Raw genomic sequence first — 18,627 nt, 5'->3', positions numbered from 1 at the left:
TCATCAATCGCATTTATTGAGCGCTTACTATGTGCAGAGCACTGTACTAAGCGCTCGGGAAGTACAAATTGGCAACATATAGAGACAGTCCCTACCCAACAGTGGGCTCAGTCACAGTCACAGAGTATTTTTTTTTTATTTTATGGCGTTTATTAAGCGCTTACTATGTGCAAAGCACTGTTCTAAGCACTGGGGAGGTGACAAGGTGATCAGGTTGTCCCACGGGGGGGCTCACGGTCTCCATCCCCGTTTTACAGCCGAGGGAACTGAGGCCCAGAGAAGTCAAGTGACTTGCCCAAAGTCACCCAGCTGGCAGTTGCGGCTTAGTGGAAAGAGCCCGAGCTGTGGAGTCAGAGGCCATGGGTTTGAATCCCGGCTCTGCCACATGTCTGCTGTGTGACCTTGGGCAAGTCACTTCACTTCTCTGAGCCTCAGTTACCTCACCTGTAAAATGGGGATTGACTGTGAGCCCCACGTGGGACAACCTGATCACGTTATCCCCCCCAGCGCATAGAACAGTGCTCTGCACAGAGTAAGCGCTTAACAAATGCCATCATCATCATCATCCATCAATTGGTGAAGCCAGGATTTGAACCCATGACCTCTAACTCCAAAGCCCGGCCCCTTTCCGCTGAGCCACGCTGATTGCTCTCACCCACCCCGACCTCGCTCCCTGGGACCCTCGGCCCAGGCTAGGGGATGGAGGCGGAGGGGGACCCGGCCTCCCTCTGCCAGTCCAAAACGAGGGCGAGGCCCCACCCCAAGAGCTAAAGGGTCACCCCCCAGGCGTCCGGGAGTCAGCTGGAGCCGCAGCCGTAGAGGCTGCTGGGAATCATGGAGCTAAAACAGGAGGGTACCAGAGAGCCAGCCTTGGGGTATAAAAGTGGGTGTGTGGCGGGGGGAGGAAAAGTGGTAGTAATGATAATTACTATAGTAGTAAGTGATAATAGTATATAGTAATGATAGACAGTGAGCCCACTGTTGGGTAGGGACCGCCTCTATACGTTGCCAACTTGGACTTCCCAAGCGCTTAGTACAGTGCTCTCTGCACACAGTAAGCGCTCAATAAATACGATTGATTGATAATAATTATAATGATGGCATTTATTAAGCGCTTACTATGTGCCAAGCACAAGCGCCGGGGAGGTTACAAGGTGATCAGGTGGTCCCACGGGGGGCGCACAGGCTTCACCCCCATTTTACAGATGAGGGAACTGAGGCACAGAGAAGTGAACTGACTTGCTCAAAATCATGCAGCTGGCAATTGGCGGAGCCGATATTTGAACCCCTGACCTCTGACTCCAAATCAATCAATCAATCGTATTTATTGAGCGCTTAGTGTGTGCAGAGCACTGGACTAAGCGCTTGGGAAGTCCAAGTTGGCAACATATAGAGACGGTCCCTACCCAACAGTGGGCTCACAGTCTAAAGCCCGTGCTCTTTCCACTGAGCCACGCTGCGGTATTTGTTAAGTGCTTACTATGTGCCAAGCACCGGGATAGATACAAGGTAATCAGGTTGGACACAGTCCCTGTCCCACATGGGGCTTATGGTCTTAATCCCGATTTTACAGATGAGGTAACTGAGGCAGAGAAATTAAGTGACTTGCCCCAGGGGAGCCCTAAGGGTGGAGGAGTGGAGAGTCCCAGGACTCTGCCCCACCTCCCCACGTACACCCCCACAGTTACACCCACTCACATCACACTCGTTGCAGTAGTACGCCGGCTCATCTTTGACGCGGCCCTGATAGGCAATCTTCTTGCCCGCCCGCACCAGGCTCTCCCGCTGCACCTGGCAGTGCTTCATGGACTGCATCAGACAGAACCTGGGGGGAAGTGGGGGCACGTGGGTTTGGGCAGCAGCCCCCGGTAGACCGTACGCTCCCTGTGGGTAGGGACCGCGTCTGCCAGCTCTGCTGCATTGGACCCTCTCGAGCGCTTGGTCTAGCGCTCAAGAAATAGCCCCAGTTAGATGGGGGGCAGTGCTCCTGGCTGGCACACCCTGTGCCGCCTGATCCCCTTCATCTGCCTGGTCATCCCCACCCCACCCCCCTCGGCCCCCCGGGGGTCCCGGCGCTTACTTGATCATCCTGTAGAGGTCTGGGTCGCTGACCTTGACGGTGCGGGCCACGTTCCAGGACACGTGGATCATGGGGACGATGGACTTGACGTTCTTCACTTCGTTCCACTCGTAGCGCTCCAAGGCCAGCTGGTACTGGTAGGCTGAGGGCAGGGAGGAGATCGGGGGTCAATCAATCGATCAATCGTATTTATTGAGCGCTTACTGTGCGCAGAGCACCGTACTAAGCGCTTGGGAAGTCCAAGTTGGTGACATATAGAGACCGTCCCTACCCAAAAGTGGGCTCACAGTCTAGATAGGGGAGACAACCTAGGCCCCGGGTGCCCACCCCGCCGTGGTTCCCCGCTCACCGGTGAGGGGCCCCACGTTCCAGGCGATGTTGTTGCACCAGCCGGTGGCCTGCACCCAGTGGACGGTGCCGGCGTTGATCCACACCAGGTCCCCGGGCCGCTGCACGAAGCGGTACACAGGGATGTTGGAGGCGTACAGGTCCTCCAGGATCGGCCACCACGAGCCCGTCAGGTAGTCCACCCCGTGCCTGTGGGGACAGCGGGGGTCAGGGCGGGTGAGGAGGGGCGCGGGGGCAAGCTTGGTTTCGCCCTCCCGCCTCCGCATGTGGTAAGTGCTCAATAATTAGTGAGTGCTCAATAAATCCAACTGACCGACTGACGCCTCTCCCCACCCCGTGCATGCGCACCGGTCGCAGAAAGTGCTGATGGAGTGCTCAATAAATCCGACTGACACCGTCCTCCCCCTCTCCACCCCCGCCGCGCATGCGCACGGGTCACAGAAGGCGCTGATGGAGTGCTCAATAAATCCGACTGACACCGCCCCCCCCCCGCCGCAGAAGGCGCTGATGGTCCCGACACCTTCCACCCCCTTCTCCCCGCCCCCCCGCGCATGCGCACCGGTCGCAGAAGGCGCTGATGGGGTGCTCAATAAATCCGACTGACCGACACCTTCCTCCCCCCTCGCGCATGCGCACCGGTCACAGAAGGTGCTGATGCAGTGCTCAATAAATCCGACTGACGCCTTTCTCCCCCCCCCCGCGCATGCGCACCGGCCGCAGAAGGCACTGATGGAGCGCTCAGTAAATCCGACTGACACCCCCCCCCCCCCCCCACTCCCGCCGCGCATGCGCACCGGTCGCAGAAGGCGCGGATGGAGTGCTCAATAAATCCGACGCCTTCCCCCCTGCGCATGCGCACCGGTCGCAGAAGGCGCGGATGGAGTGCTCAATAAATCCGACTGACGCCTTCCTCCCCCCGCGCATGCGCACCCGGTCGCAGAAGGCGCTGATGTTCGACACCTTCCTACCCCCGCGCATGCGCACCGGTCGCAGAAGCTGCTGATGGAGTGCTCAATAAATCCGACTGACGCCTTCCTCTCCCCCCCCCACCCCCCGGCCTCCGCCGCGCATGCGCACCGGTCGCAGAAGGCGCTGATGGTCTCCCAGTAGTGCTCGTGCACGGCGAACCACTCGCAGTCGCCCGGCCCGATGTTGATGTTCACAGAGCAGAAGTTGTTGTTCTCCTGGTGGCCTGCGGGGGGCGGCAGAGCGGAAGGCGCTCAAGGGCCGAGCACGCGCCGCCGTCGGGGCGCGTGCCTTCCGGCTGCGCGCGCATCCACCGCCCCCCCCCCGGGCCCCGCCCCCTCACGCCGCCTCAACGCTTCTTTCCCCTCAGGCCCGGGCCCTTCCATGGACTCGTCAATCAATCAATCAAATTTAATAATAAGAATAATAATGTCGGTATTTGTGAAGCGCTTACTATGTGCAAAGCACTGTTCTAAGCGCTGGGGGTAATAATAATAATAATGATGGCATTTATTAAGCGCTTACTATGTGCAAAGCACTGTTCTAAGCGCTGGGGAGGTTACAAGGTGATCAGGTTGTCCCCCATGGGGCTCCCAGTCTTCATCCCCATTTTCCAGATGAGGTAACTGAGGCCCAGGGAAGTGAAGTGACTTGCCCAAAGTCTCCCAGCTGACAATTGGCGGAGCCAGGAATTTGAACCCATGACCTTTGACTCCAAAGCCCGCGCTCTTTTCCACTGAGCCACGCTGCTTCTCTTAACTAGCTACAAGGTGACCAGGTTGTCCCACGTGCAGCTCTCGGACTTCATCCTCATTTTACAGATGGGCTCACTGAGGCCCAGAGAAGTTGACTCGCCCAAGATCACACAGCTGACACTTAGCGGGGCCAGGATTTGAACCCATGACCTCTGACTCCAAAGCCCGGGCTCTTTCCGTTGAGCCACGCTGCTTCTCACATAGGTGGGGAAAAATAGAAGTTGCAAGGCCTAATGGATTGAGCCTGGGCCTGCGTGTCGGAAGGACCTGGGTGCCAATCCCAGCTCTGCCTCTTGTCTGCTGTGTGACCTTGGACACATCACTTGACTTCTCTGTGCCTTGACTTCTTCATTTATAAAACGGCGATTAAGACTGTGGGCCCCAGAGGGGACATGGGCTATGTCCACCATGATTAGCTTGTATCTACCCCAGCTTTAATTCTATTTATTCTGATAACTTCAATCAATGGTATTTACTGAGCACTTACTGTACTAAGCGCTTGGGAAGTCCAAGTTGGCAACATATAGAGACGGTCCCTCCCCAACAGTGGGCTCACAGTCTACGTCCCCCTCCCACCCCAACTCAAGTTTTTGTTTTGGGGGGGGGGCTTTTGATTTTTTTTTAAATGGTTTTTGTTAAACTTTTACGATGGACTAGCCCCTCTACTAGGCCTTCCCAGACTGATTTACCTATTTTACTTTGTTAATGTTTTGTTTTGTCGTCTGTCTCCCCCTTCTAGACTGTGGGCCGGCTGTTGGGTGAGGACCATCTCTATATGTTGCCAACTTGGACTTCCCAAGCACTTAGTACAGTGCTCTGCACCCAGTAAGCGCTCAATAAATACGATTGAATGAATGAATATGTTCCGCCTCCTCCTCGTCCCCATCCCCCTGCCTTACCTCCTTCCCCTCCCCACAGCACCTATATATATATATATATATATAAATAATATGTTTGTACGTATTTATTACTCTATTCTATTTTATTTTGTTAATATGTTTTGTCACCTGTCTCTCCCTTCTAGACCGTGAGCCCACTGTTGGGTAGGGACCGTCTCTCTATGTTGCCAACTTGGACTTCCCAAGTGCTTAGTCCAGTGCTCTGCACACAGTAAGCACTCAGTATGATTGAATGAATCTGTTTGTATTTATTACTCTATTTTATTTGTACATATTTATTCTATTTTGTTTAGTTAGTATGTTTTGTCTTGTTGTCTGTCTCCCCCTTCTAGACTGTGAGCCCGCTGTTGGGTAGGGACCGTCTCTCTACATTGCCAACTTGGACTTCCCAAGCGCTTAGTCCAGTGCTCTGCACACAGTAAGCACTCAGTAAGTATGATTGAATGAATCTGTTTGTATTTATTACTCTATTTTATTTGTACATATTTGTTCTATTTTGTTTAGTTAATATGTTTTGTCTTGTTGTCTGTCTCCCCCTTCTAGACTGTGAGCCCGCTGTTGGGTAGGGACCGTCTATGTTGCCAGCTTGGACTTCCCAAGCGCTTAGTCCAGTGCTCTGCACACAGTAAGCGCTCAATAAGTATGATTGAATGAATCTGTTTGTATTTATTACTCTATTTATTTTATTTGTACATATTTATTCTATTTTGTTTAGTTAATATGTTTTGTCTTGTTGTCTGTCTCCCCCTTCTAGACTGTGAGCCCGCTGTTGGGTAGGGACTGTCTCTATATGTTGCCAACTTGGACTTCCCAAGCGCTTAGTCTAGTGCTCTGCACACAGTAAGTGCTCAATAAGTACGATTGAATGAATGAATGATCCAGGCTAATCAGGTTGGACACAGTCCCTCATCCCGCGTGGGTCTGTCTCAGTCATTCATTCATTCAGTCGTATTTATTGAGCGCTTACTGTGTGCACTGGACTAAGCGCAGTCATAATCCTCCTTTTCCCGATAAGGGAACTGAGGCCCAGAGAAGTGAAATGACTCGCCCAAGGTCACAGAGGAGACAAGTGGAGGAGCCGAGGTTCTATCCACTAGGCCACACTGCTTTCCAAGTACTTTCATTCATTCCATCGTATTTATTGAGTGCTTACTGGGTCCGGAGCACTGTACTAAGCGCTTGGGAAGGGCTTGCCCCGATCCAGAACACTGGGGGCCTCTGGAGGGGGTGAGGGTGGGAGGAGTGTGGAAGGATGATCCCCTTCGTCCCCCCCAGCCCCTCCCTCACCTGGCGTGCGGCTCCCCGGCACCTTCATGTACAACTGCACGGTGTTCATTCCCAGGATCGTGTGCCCCACGTGACTCAGCATGTTGCCCGTGGATGTGACCCGCATGAAGGCGGGCAGCTTCAACAGCTCCTGCAGCTGCGGCTTCCACCTGGACGGACAGACGTTGTCGAGGTGAGCCCACTCTGGGGTCCCACTCCCACCCGGTTGGCCCCATGAGCCTGGACCTCAAAGACACCGGCCGTGGGCCACCTTGCCCCCCCTCTGCCCCCCTCTTCGGGTGGCACCGGCAGGAGCACCTGGAGTGGGGGGGGGGGGGATGCTGGTCGAAACTGGGGGTGGCACAGAAACTGGCCCTCCCACCCCACAAAGCACCTGGCATCAGTGAACCCGCCACCCCGCCGTCAATCCACTTACCGCTTGGCATCCGACAGGTCGATGTTGGTGCCGAATTTGATGATGTGATGGGCTTTCTGGTCCGGGTTGCTGGGGTCCGGGACATGACTGTGTTAGCTTTGAATGGGGGGAGGGCAGGGGCGTGATTGGGGTGGGGGGTGGGGGGGGGTCTGGTCTGCTTGGGTACAGGACCTTGGAAGAAGATACCTAGTTCTGTTGTCCTCTCCCAAGCGCTCAGTCCGGGGTTCTGCACTTAGCAAGCGCTTAAAGAAATACCACTGGCTGGATTGACTGATCTCACATGGCTCATAGGTTTGACAGTCTTTGAAGAAAAAAGACCAAACACCCTGATCTTTTTTGGGGGGGGGGGGGGGGGGGGGGGGCAAGGGAAATATCTGCCCTAACGACCGTTTCCTATAACGACAAAAAGACCATGAGATCACCTCGGGGCCCGAGCTAGCATTCGGAGAACCGACAGCCCCGTCCCGGCCTCCGTGGGCCGGACCTGGTTCGTCTGGGCCCTCCAGCACATAGTCCGGGCGGCCTCGGCTCGGTGCCGAGCAACCGTGCGGGGGCTTGGGAAGAGTCCGGCAGCAGAACTAATAAATGGGACCCCTACTCTCAAGGAGCTTATCCTCTGATAGCAGGGGGAAAGAACGCTTCCCTCGTCCATCTCCCCACCGCCATGAAGGAAAGGGAGAAAGTAAAATGAGATCCATTTGGAAAAAATATGAACCCACTGTTCAAACAAGGTATTGCTAATCATTGTTCTTCCCTGTACTTGGATCTGTGACCTTTGGCCATTTGATATGCGCCCCACCCTTGGCCCCCGAGCACTTTTATGTACGCATCTATAAATTATACATTATAAACTACTTATATTGATGTCTGTCACCCCCTCTAAACTGGAAGCGTGTTGTGGGCAGGGAATGGGTCTACCAACTCTGTTGTATTGGACTCTCCCAAGCGTGTAGTACAGTGCTCGGCACACAGCGCTCAATCAGTGGTATTTATTGACGGTGCAGAGCACTGTTCTAAAGGGCTCAATAAATACCATTGATGATGGTTGTTCTTACTGTTAATGTAGGTTTCGAGATGGGGTCCCAGGGGATCCACTTTTGCCCCAAGCGATATGGTCGGCTCAGAGATTAGGGCTCATTAGTGCCTGTGATTACAGGGTTACAGGTGAACTGGGAGAGATTTAGGCACCTTTGGGTGCAGGAAGTGGCAGCAGCAGCAGCTTGTAACTCCATAGGGAAAAGAAAACCATCCCTAGGTAAACAAAAGGAAGTTCTGACTCTCCAGACCTCACAAGTCTCCTCACTGACAAAAGCGAGCCTCATTTCCACACAGTTTACACTCTCACGGGTTCAAAATGTGAGAGGGAAACTATCTGATGATATGAAAAAAAACCTTGCTTGGAAAGTATTTCATCCCTCAACCTAAAAAAATATTTGATACAGGCCGGTTTTTTTCTTCTTCTTTTTCTGTTTACAAGCTCTTTAATTTTCCTCCAACTTTCCCAATTCTTCCAGTGGGTCAAATATTGGCCAAATACAAGCAGGGAAAGGGGTAAATTACCGCCCCCGCCCCCCAACACACACTTCTTTCTAAGTCCCTTCTGGAGGTTTTTTTTTTTCCCCCCCTTCTGGCTCTGGGAGCAAGTGGCTTGGGTTGAGGCGGGGTAGAGGAGGGATGGGGGGGGGGCGTAGTGGGTACCTGGGGGGCGTCTCTGTGGTGCTGTCAGGCTCCTCCGATTCTTCATCCTCGCTTTCCTTCTCCTCCTGCCCCCCGACAATGATGGGAACCAACCGTGGGTCGGGCAGCCTAATCCTCATCCTTCCCCACGACCAGATGAGTCCACCCCGTCCCTCGCTGCCTCACATCCAAACCTCCGACAGACATGCACACAAACATACACACACACACTCTCTCTCACAATACATAAATATGCATATAAAATAATTCAACTTATGCAGCGTTTCAGGCCACTTCCTCCTGCTCGAGGCTCTGTCCCCCCAATCCCGCCTCTCCCGCCAAAGGGCCATGTCCGGTCCCTCTTTCCCCCAGGTTCCTGCAACACGGTCCGGTCGGGCCCGGCCCGGCCCGCGCACCTGTAGGGACTCCTGGAAGGAGGAGGCCTGGTACTGAGCGTATTTGGCGATGGTGGTGTGGGAGCGGCTGCTCTCGCAGGGCCAGATCTGCCGGGTGCCGGACAGGTCCCAGTTCTCGTCCGAAGGCTGCTGCACCTGCGTGCGCACCTCCACGGCGTGCTCCCCGCTCGCCTCCACCAGCGTCTTCGTGGAGAACAGGCCCAGGTCTGCGGGGACGGGGACCAACAGGGAAGTGGGGGGGGGGGGACAGATGGAGACAGTGAAGCATCAGAAAGCATGTGTAATAATAACAATAATTGTGGTATTCATTAAGTGCTTACTGGTGGCACTGTATTAAGAGCTGGGATGGACACAAGTAAATCAGATTGGACACAGTCCCTTCCCGGGGGGCAGCTGTGGGCAGCAGAAGCACCCCCGAGAGAGCGAAAGACAGACACACACATACACATGCGCGTCCCCCCTTCCCGAGCCTCCATGGCCTCCCTGAGCCAGGCTGGGACAGGTGGACGAGACCTGACACCAGCCACCTCGGGTCACGGGGCTCTGGCCCCCCGGCCCCTTTGAGGGGGACCCCTCCTTTCCTTGTCCCTTCAGCTCCTCCTCCACCGGGGCAAGTCAAAGGTCAAGAGATTCAAACCAGTCCCCGGGCCCGGTTTGAAATCTTGGGTCAGAAAAGAAGGCTGAAACTCATCGGCTCAAAAGCCGGATCTGGGGATTATCGTTGGCTTCCAGCTACCTGTGTGCCACCCCTTCTCTTCCCCTGGCCAGGTCCAAGGAAAGAGGGCAGGGCAGGGGCAGGAGATGGTAAAACCAAAGGACCCCATTCCCCCAAGCGATAACAGACCCCTGAGTGGAAAGAGCCCTGTCCCGGGAGGCAGAGGATAATAATAATAATGGCATTTGTTAAGCGCTTACTATGTGCAAAGCACTGTTCTAAGCGCTGGGGAGGGGAAACAAGGTAATGAGGTTGACCCATGTGGGGCTCACAGCCTTAATCCCCATTTTACGGATGAGGTAGCTGAGGCTCAGAGAACTTATGTGACTTACCCAAGGTCACACAGCAGACATGTGGCGGAGCCGGGATTCGAACCTATGATCTCTGACTCCAAAGCCCGTGCTCTTTTTCCACTGAGCCACGCTGCTTCTCTGGCTTCTAATCCAGGCTCCACCACTTGTCTACTGTGTGACTTTGGGCCAGTCATTTCAATCAATCAATCAATCAGTCGTATTTATTGAGCGCTTATTGTGTGCAGAGCACTGTACTAAACGCTTGGGAAGTACAAGATGGCAACATTTCACTTCTCTGGGTTTCAGTTCCCTCATCTGTGAAAAGGGGATTAAATCCTCCTCTCTCCCCCTTAGGATCTACCCCAGTGCTTAGTAAAATAAAGCAAGAAGGGTGATTTCTGGGGGAAGAGAGTGGATCAAGTGCCCCCCGGGGTCTTGGGCAGTCCCAGGGGAGACCAGCCAGGATCTAGGTGGGGGCAGGCGGGCAGCGGGCGGGCCCGAGCAGACATTACGACGCCTTGGCAGAAAGCAGGCTGTGCCCCTGGGGCAGAGAGAAGGCAGACACTTTCACAGGGAGCCTCCTCACCCCACTGCTCCTCCTTTTTCTCCTCGTCCTCCTCTGGCCCACAGACAGGCCAGTTTGTCCAGAGACACCGGCATCCAAACAGACCCCCAGAGGCTGACACCAAGACTTTGCCCATCCACCCCCGCCCCCCCCCCACACACACACCCCCAAAGACTGAGCTCTGCATCCACCTCCCAGACACACTCTGCCAACACCCCAAAATCCACCCCCCGGCACACGCCAACTCTCTCAACCTCTAGACTGTGAGCTTGTTGGGAGGCAGGAAAAACGTCTACTTGTTGTTATATTGAACTCTCCCAAGCGCTTAGTACACTGCTTTGCACACAGAAAGCACTCAATAAACTTGACTGACTGACTGAATGAATAAATGAACCTCTGCAGTCGCATCCGGTGCCAAGAGACGCCCCCACGGGCCCAAAGCCAAAAACCTCGCTCCACATCCAAAGCAGTAACACACTTAAGCGGCATTCCCTATCTTCCCCAAACCCACTGTTACCGACTTGGAAAAATAATATTCTCCCCTCCGTTGCCTCACCACCTCTTGGTATCCCTCGAGACAGACAGAGCCAGACAGACACATGTCCACCCACTCAACCGACAGTTCAAAAATCGGTCCGTTTCTCCTTACGTCCCGTTCCCCCCAGCCCCCATGGCAGTAGCTGTACCCCCCGCCCAGGCCACTGCCACCCGCTTGTGCGGCCCTGGGGGACTCACTTAGGCGAAGGGAGCCGGCCAGGCCACGGATAACGGTGATGGGGTTCCGGGGGTCTGTGCAGAACTGCAGGAGCACTGGAGAGAAGGCGTCCCGCTTGCTCTCCAGCTGAGGGGAGGAGAGAGGGATGGAGGAGGAGGAGGAGAAAGAGGTCACCGTCACCCTCTTGGGTCAGAGAAGCAAGCCCCCCACTGCCTTTTGCCAGCAGCCACCCCAGCCCCTTAAGGCCGACTAACTCCCGTCAACATCATCTCCTTTCAGGTGAGAGCCCCAGACTGGTGGAAGCCCTCCCTCCCCGCCGACCCTCCATTCCTTGCGTCTCCTTCCTGGGGAGGGTGGCACTTCCAGCTGGCCCCGTCAGCCTCCCCGAGAGACCGATGGGAACTAGGGTCCCCTGGCACTGTGTCCAACACAGAAGTGGGTAATTTATTTCTCTGTAATTCATGTATTTCTATTAACATTTGCCTCCCCCTCTAGACTGTAAACTCACCGCGGGCAGGGAACGTGTCGTTCAAGCGTACACTCCCAAGCGCTGAGTACAGTGCTGCGCACACAGTAAGAGCTCACTAAATACGACTGACTGAACGGGGGCTGGCGAGGGCACCTACGTAGATGCTGGGCGTAGGGGGGTTGAGCTTCTCCCGGGGCAGCTTCTCCTCGGAGTTAATCTGGGGCTTCACGGATTGGGCGGGCGAGAGGTAGGACTCCCGGAACCTGCCCTTCACCTTGGCGTGCCTGCGAAGGGACAGAGAGAGCAGGCGGGGGGGGTCAGCTCGGGGCGGGCTGTCCCCCAAATCTGGCGGGTCTCGGCCGGCCCGGTGCCAGCCCAGGAGATCGGTCCCACCCCCGCCACCCCCGACCCCCAGTGACGCCGGCTGGTCCAGAAGTCCGGTGGGGGTTGGGGCGTCCTCCAGGCCAGTTTCCTGAGGAGCAGGGATCACCCCAACCCTCTTTCTCTTTCGCTGCCGGGCACCTCATTTCCCCTCCTTCCTTCTCCGCCTTCTGCGTCGCCCACACCCTCGGCCCCGTCCGCCCCTTTTGGGCCCTTGACGTTCACCCCACCCTCGGCCTCGCAAGCCCTCACGCCCACAGCTGCCCTCTGTTTGTTCAAACGTCTGCTTCCCCCTCTAGACCAGAAGCTGCCGGTGGGCAGGGACGGCCTCTACCGACTCCGCTGCGTCAGACTCGCCCAAGCTCCCGGTCCAGGGCTCTGCCCACTGGAACCGCTCGGGCAGAGAGCACCGCCCGACTAGCCGATCGATCGATCGATTAAAAGACCGAGAGATGAAACTGCCTGACATCTGAGGGAAGCAGCAGAGCCTAGTGGCTCGAGCCCGGGCCTGGGTTCTCATCCCGGCTCTGCCGCTTATCTGCCGGGTGACCCTGGGCAAGTCACTTCCCTTCTCTGGGTCTCAGTTCCCTCATCTGGAAAAAAACGGGGATGAAGACCGTGAGCCCCCCGTGGGACAGGGACTGTCCCCCACCCGATTCCCCCGTATCTACCCAGCTTTTAGGATGACGTCTGGCAGACAGTAGTAATGATGGTATTTGCCAACCGCGTGCTCTGTGCCAGGCACTGTACTGAGCGCTAGGTGGGTACAAGGTCATCAGGTTGGACACAGTCCAACAGAGTAGGCCCTGCTTAACAAAGACCACAATTGTTATTATTTGAGGACGGGCGGGGGGACGGGGGGCCGGTGTCCCTGCGTCTGAGACCTTGAAATGTAAAGAAGGGGCAGGGTGGGGGGAGGCGGGCGGCGCCCGGGGCCCGGCCTTCACCTGCTGGCCCGCACGACGTCGGCAGCACAGTGGGCGATGGTGAGGTCGGCCATGCTGAGCCTGCGCCGCTCCTCCTCCACCTCGGAGGCAATGAAGGTTTCCTTGTCGCCGCTCTCCACTTTGATGAGGCGGATCTTCAGCTCCTTGGGCGGACCCTCGCTCAGCGAGCGCAGCTTCAGCATGTCTGCCGGACTCACCCCGGGCGGGCCCGGAGCCTCCTCGCGTGCCTTGCGGCGGGGCTCCCCGCCCGGGGCGGGCACGGGGGGCGGGCGGCGGGCCGGGCGGGGGGGCGGCGGCGGCGGGCGGGGGAGGAGGGGGCGGCGGGGGCGGCGGCGGCGGGGCGGCAGGCGCGGGTTTGGCTTTGGCTGCGCCCCCGGCCTCGGGCTTGGCCTTGTCCCGCCCTTGGATCTCCTTGCTCTGCAAGTCCAGGTTGCCCAGCACCTGCCTGTTCTTCTCTTTGTGGCCTTTGCCCTCACGGTGCCGGTGCCCGCCGTCCTTGCACGCCCGCCGCTGGTGCCGCCGGTGCTCCTTCTCCCGCCGCCGGGCCGCCGCCGCCGCCGGGCCGCCCCCGGCCCCGCTCTCCTCCCTGGCCCGGGGCGGCCTGTCTCCGGGCCCGGCTTCGGGCGGCTCCCCCGCGGGCCGGCTCACCCGCCCCACCAGCGTCTCGCAGGCCCGGCTGATCTCCTCTAGCACCTCGGACTCCGAGCGGGCGGGGGGCGGCAGGGGCAGCTGGCCGGCGGGGCCCCCGGGGGGCTCCTGGCCCCCTCCTCGCTCCCGGGCCCAGGGCCCGTTTGAGGTAGAAATTTGAGATGACGGAGAGGGCGGCGGCGGCGGCGGCGGCAGGGGCAGGGGCGGCTGCGGGGGGCCCGGTGGGCTCTTCTTGGCCCCCGCCGGGGAGGGGTTAGCACCTGGCGGAGGCGGGGGGGAATACTGCAAGGCGGACGGAGGAGCGGGCGGAGGCGCGGGCCGGGGGGCTCCCCCGGCCCCTCGGTAAGAGTACTTTTGGCCCTCCAACACGGAGGCCAGAGACTTGAGCAGGGCGGCCGGGCCGGGCTGCGGAGGCTGCGGAGGCTGCGGCAGCTGGAACTTGGCCAGGGTCGGCGTCGGGGGCGTCGGCGGCTTCTCCTCCTGGGCCACCGGGAAGGGGCACCGCAGAGGGGCGTAGGGCTCCGAGGAGGAGGAGGAGGAGGAGGAGGAGGAGGAGGAGGTGGCGGCGGAGGAGGGCGAGGGCGGTGGTGCCCCACCGGCCTCCCGCTGCCGCTGCTGCTGCTGCTCCTCCTCCCTGCGGATGGACTCGTCCAGCATCTTCATGATGTTGGCCAGCCCGTCGGGCAGGATCTTGAACTCGGCCGGCTCCTCGAACTGGTCCTCCAAGGGCGCCGCGGGGAAGTCGAACAGTCGCGGCCCGCCCCGGCCGGGCGGCTCCTCTCCCCCGGGGGGCCGGGGCCGCTGGGCTTCACTCAGGGGGCCGGCGGGGGGACCCCGCCCCGCCTCCGCGGTCTTTGGGAAGGAGGCCCTGGGCCGGGGGCTCTCCGGGCGCCTGAAGCTTCCTGAGGTATTTTGGTGGCAGGTGGTGGTGGTGGTGGAGGAGCAGGAGGAGGAGGAAGAGGAGGAGGAGGAGCAGGAGGCCGGGGGGGAGCAGGAGGGGGACGAGGCGGCCGCCGGAGGGGGGGGAGGAGGGGGTGGGGCTGGGGGGCTGAGGGCCGGGCTGGGGGGGCGGGTGTCTTGGCCCCGGGCAGGAGGGTAGGGGGGCGGGGGGAAGGGAAGAGGCCCCACTTGACCGTTGCTGCCGCCGCCGCCGCCACCGCCGCCGTGACTGCTACTGCTGGTGGTGGTGATGGCGGTGGTGGAGGTGGCGGCGGCGGTGGTGGAGTGTGAATCCTGAGTGCCCATGGGGAAAAGGGGTGCCGGGGCCCCCAAGAAGCCCTCGCGGTGGGGGAGGGAGAGCGGGGGAGGGGGAGGGGGAGGGAGGGGAGGCGGAGGAGGAGGAGGAGGAGGAAGAGGAGGGGCCGGGCAGGGGGGACCCTCTGTCCCAAACAAGAACTCCTCCAGGGGGTCCCCCTCCTCTTGCACGGGGGCGGCGGCGGCGGCGGCGGGCCCGACCCGGCAGGCCGGGCCCTTCAGCCAGGGCGGGGGCGGGGGCGGGCGGAGCAGGCGGGGGCAGGGCGGTGGGGGCGGCGGGGGGCTGGGGGGGCCGGGGACCGGGGGGAGGGCCTTCCGACCGCTCTGACCCAGGGGCCCCAGGCGGCTGTGGTGGGAGGCGGCCTCCAGTGCTGCTGCGCTTGGGAAGCGGTCGGAACCCTGTGGCGGCGGCGGGCCGAGGGGAGGCAGGCGGTCAGCAGCAGGCCCGGGCCCCCGGCGACTCTCCCCCTCACCCCGCGCGCCCCGGACTGGCCCGAGCCCCCTCCCCGCCTTCCCCCTGGACCGGATTCCCCGCTCCCGGGGCGCCGGTCGGGGGCCGTCTCCCGGTCCCGGCGTCCGTTCCCTCGCGCCCCCCGGCCGGTCCCGGCCGCGGTCCCCCCCGGGTCCCCCCGCCCAGACCGAGGGCACTCACGAGGCCTGGGCTCTGCTCCGCGCCCCGGGGTCCGCCGTGGCCGCCGCCGCTGCTGGTGGTGCCGCCGCCGGGGGGCCGGGGTGGGGCATAAGGCACGCAGGCGGTGGTTGCTGCTGGTGAAACGCTGGAGTCCAGCCGCGACCTGTGAACTCTGCTCTCTCTAAGGTCACTTCCGGGGGGGCGGGCGGCGGGCGGGCAGCCATGGCTCTCTGCTCCTGGGGGGCGGGGGCCCGGGGGGGGCCACGGGCACCGGCCGGGGGCCGGGGGGATGCGTAGCGTAGGCGGGGGCCGGGTACGGGAACGGGTGGGGGACCGAGTGCCGCTGCTCCTGGCGGGGGCCGGGGGAGAGAAGAACAGAGTCAGAGACGGGCCTTCTTCCGAGGTGACGATAATAACGGTGATGATAATAATAATAATAGTAATAGTCACGGTGGTATCTGTTAAATGCTTCCTACGCATCGAGCACTGGGGTAGATAGAAGCTAGTCAGGTTGGGACCCGGTCCCTGTCCCACGTGGGGCTCACGGTCCCGATCCCCATTTTGCAGATGAGGGAACTGAGTGAGAGCCAGAGAAGTAAGGCCACTCGCCCAAGGTCACGCAGCAGACAGAGGGCGGAGCCAGGATTAGAACCCAGGTCCCTCCGACTCTCAGGCCCAACCTCCTTCCGCTAGGCCCCACTGCCTCTCTAGGGATGGGCGTGGGGGGCACAGGCCATCTGCTGGGAGAAGGTGGGGGGGGGAGTCCTGCCGAGCGTCATCACCGTCACCATGACGACGACAAGGGAGAAGAGGAGGACGAGGAGGGTGACGACACCGCTACCCGTAGTCTTTGTGCCCGGCATCGGGCCGGTCGCCACCCGGCCGGAGCAGATCCGGGCCCCGTCCCCCACGGGACTCGGGCTAAGGGAGGGGAGGAGGGAGGGGACGCAGGGAGAGCAGGAATCTCATCCCCGTTCGACAGAGGAGAGAAGCGGGAGCGGCTCCTCCAAGGTCATCCGGCGGGGATCGGAACGCCCCGTGACGGAAGGGGAGATGCGGCAGGGGAGGGATGCGGGACACCGGTGTCCTCGTGGGGGACGGTGGGGCGGGTGTCAGAGCCGAGCGGGGGGCGATGGTCTCACCTGGCGGTCCGGAGGGGCCATGCCTTTGCGCTCAGCGCCCCAGGCCTCTCCGTGAAGTGGGCTCCACAGCCCCGGCTTGGGGGGCTGGAAGGGGGGACTGGTGGCCAAGCCTGGCAGGGGTGGCGGAGGAGGGGGCGGCAAGCCAGGGGGAGGAGCGGGCTGTAAGGGTGGGGAGGACAGGAAGGAGGGAGAGGTCAGGGGAGGCCGGGAGCCTCGTGCGTGTCCCCCTCCCCACAGCCTCCCCCCCCCGGGGCCGGTGACCGCCCCCTCGGTCGGGTCTGGGGCCGACGCAGACGTACCTGCTCCGGACCGCAGCTCCTCCTCCGCTTGCCCCCGGGGCTCAGGCTCTCGTCCCCGGGGTCGGGGGGCGCCGCGGGAGGCACCGGCTGCACCACGGGGGTCTCGGCCGCCCGCTTCACCGGGGGACCTCCCCGCTTCGTGCCGTAGTTCCGCTTGTGCTGGGGACGGGCGGGCGGGGACGGGACATTCAGCACAGTCGCCCAGACGCTCCTCGGTCCCCGCGACCCCCCCCACCCCCCGACCCCCCGACTCTCTTACCTCGAGGTGGAGGAGGTTCCACACTTGCTCCAGGGGCGGCAGTGCCTTGGCGCGGTGATGGGAGGACCCTGAGTGGAAGCTCCAGAGCTGGGCCTAGCCGTCGGTATGGGGGGCAGCGCTCAGGGAGGGACCAGACCGAACCGAACCAGAGCTAACCTGGGTCACCCCTCCAGGCCGCCGTTAGGCACCCGTCTCTGAATCCCCGTCCGGCCTCCCGACCAGCGAGCGCCGCGGGGTTCGCCCCTCCTGACCTCCCGCGGCCGGTCCGCTCGGCCCGGGTCCCTCCCTGCCCGGGCCCGGCCCCTACCTGCTGCAGGCGGCCGATGCGGGGCCCCAGGTGGGCGTAGATGGCCCCGTAGCGGAGGGCGCTTTGATAACAGCGCAGGGCCTCCTCGCTGTCCTGCTCCGACTCGTACAGCTGCCCCAGCTGCTCCCACAGCCCCGGCTGGGCCGGGTCCCGCAGCAGAGCCTGCACCCAGCCATGCAGGGACTCCAACTTCCCGTGCAGCGGCCGAGAGCTCGCGGTCCTGGGGCGGGGGACGACGGCGCCGTCAGCCGCGGGGACGGGGCGGGGGAGCGGGACCCTCCTCCGCCCCTTCCCCACCTCCGACTCGGGGCTCGGACCGAGCGAGCACACCGACGGCTTGGGCCACCCCCGCTGACCGCCTTCGCTCCTTCCCCTTCTGGACCCGGGCGCCCCGCTTCCCAGCTGCTGGCTCTTCCTTCCTTCGTGGTTCTCCTCCCCTCCTGGGACCCCGGCAACCTGACCACCGCCCCCGACCTCCCCTTGACTCACCCAGGAGAGTAATAGGGCTTGTTGGGGTGGCCGATGCTGCCACCGGGGGCCGGGGGCAGATGGACCGGGAGCTGGGGCTGGCCGATGCTGGCAGAACACCTGGCCGGGGGGAAGGGGACCGGGCCGTCAAAAGGGGAGAAGAAATGGGGGCTGGGGGGTCTGATTGTTTCCCCAGGTTCCTGAGACCTGTTTCCCGGGCATCACGTTCTCCTTCTCCCACCCCGCTGGAGTGGGGAAAGTGAGGCCCATAAGGGGACAGGTGGCCCCACGGTAACCAATTCCCTGGGAGAGAGGGGGAAGCTGCAGGCCAGATCCCGGCGGAGAGTTGGAGAAAACAGGACACTGGAGGAGTCAGGGGTCACTGACGGGCGCACCCCGCACCCCCAACCACCACCTTCCACCATCCCTGGGGTCTGTGGGAGTAAGAGGGGGCTTGCTCATCTCACCTGCCCCCAGGCAGCCAGGCGCGGGGTTGGGGGTGGGGGTGGGGGGAACAGGAGGTCCAGGCCCCGGCACAGCTCAAGCCCCCGAGGGCCCCCGGCGGGTCCGCCGCCCGATGCATTCAGCCTGTGGGAAGAGTCGGACGGACGCGTGAGCGAGCGCGGTGGCGGGGGGGGGGGGGGCCCGCAGCCGCGAGGACCCCGCCCTCCACCCCCCACCCGCCCAGCGG

General features: G+C 61.0%; 1 protein-coding gene across 1 annotated transcript in view; it reads right to left on the bottom strand.

The window, feature by feature from the left end:
* The window catches only part of KDM6B (lysine demethylase 6B), a 30,369-nt gene that overhangs the window by 614 nt on the left and 11,128 nt on the right, over nt 1–18,627 (bottom strand). The window contains 21 exon segments of the mRNA XM_038768716.1: nt 1,699–1,825; nt 2,081–2,222; nt 2,430–2,617; nt 3,506–3,620; nt 6,336–6,484; nt 6,751–6,819; nt 7,939–8,001; nt 8,449–8,513; nt 8,844–9,049; nt 11,152–11,257; nt 11,758–11,884; nt 12,929–13,167; nt 13,220–15,229; nt 15,483–15,717; nt 15,719–15,810; nt 16,604–16,762; nt 16,903–17,061; nt 17,162–17,254; nt 17,469–17,688; nt 17,958–18,056; nt 18,404–18,524. Coding sequence (XP_038624644.1) covers nt 1,699–1,825; nt 2,081–2,222; nt 2,430–2,617; nt 3,506–3,620; nt 6,336–6,484; nt 6,751–6,819; nt 7,939–8,001; nt 8,449–8,513; nt 8,844–9,049; nt 11,152–11,257; nt 11,758–11,884; nt 12,929–13,167; nt 13,220–15,229; nt 15,483–15,717; nt 15,719–15,810; nt 16,604–16,762; nt 16,903–17,061; nt 17,162–17,254; nt 17,469–17,688; nt 17,958–18,056; nt 18,404–18,519 — 4,779 coding nt within the window. The 5' untranslated portion in view covers nt 18,520–18,524.

The sequence above is a fragment of the Tachyglossus aculeatus genome, chromosome Y4 (assembly GCF_015852505.1).
Source record: "Tachyglossus aculeatus isolate mTacAcu1 chromosome Y4, mTacAcu1.pri, whole genome shotgun sequence".
Classification (NCBI taxonomy): domain Eukaryota; kingdom Metazoa; phylum Chordata; class Mammalia; order Monotremata; family Tachyglossidae; genus Tachyglossus; species Tachyglossus aculeatus.
This window is presented reverse-complemented; position numbering and strand designations above follow the sequence as displayed.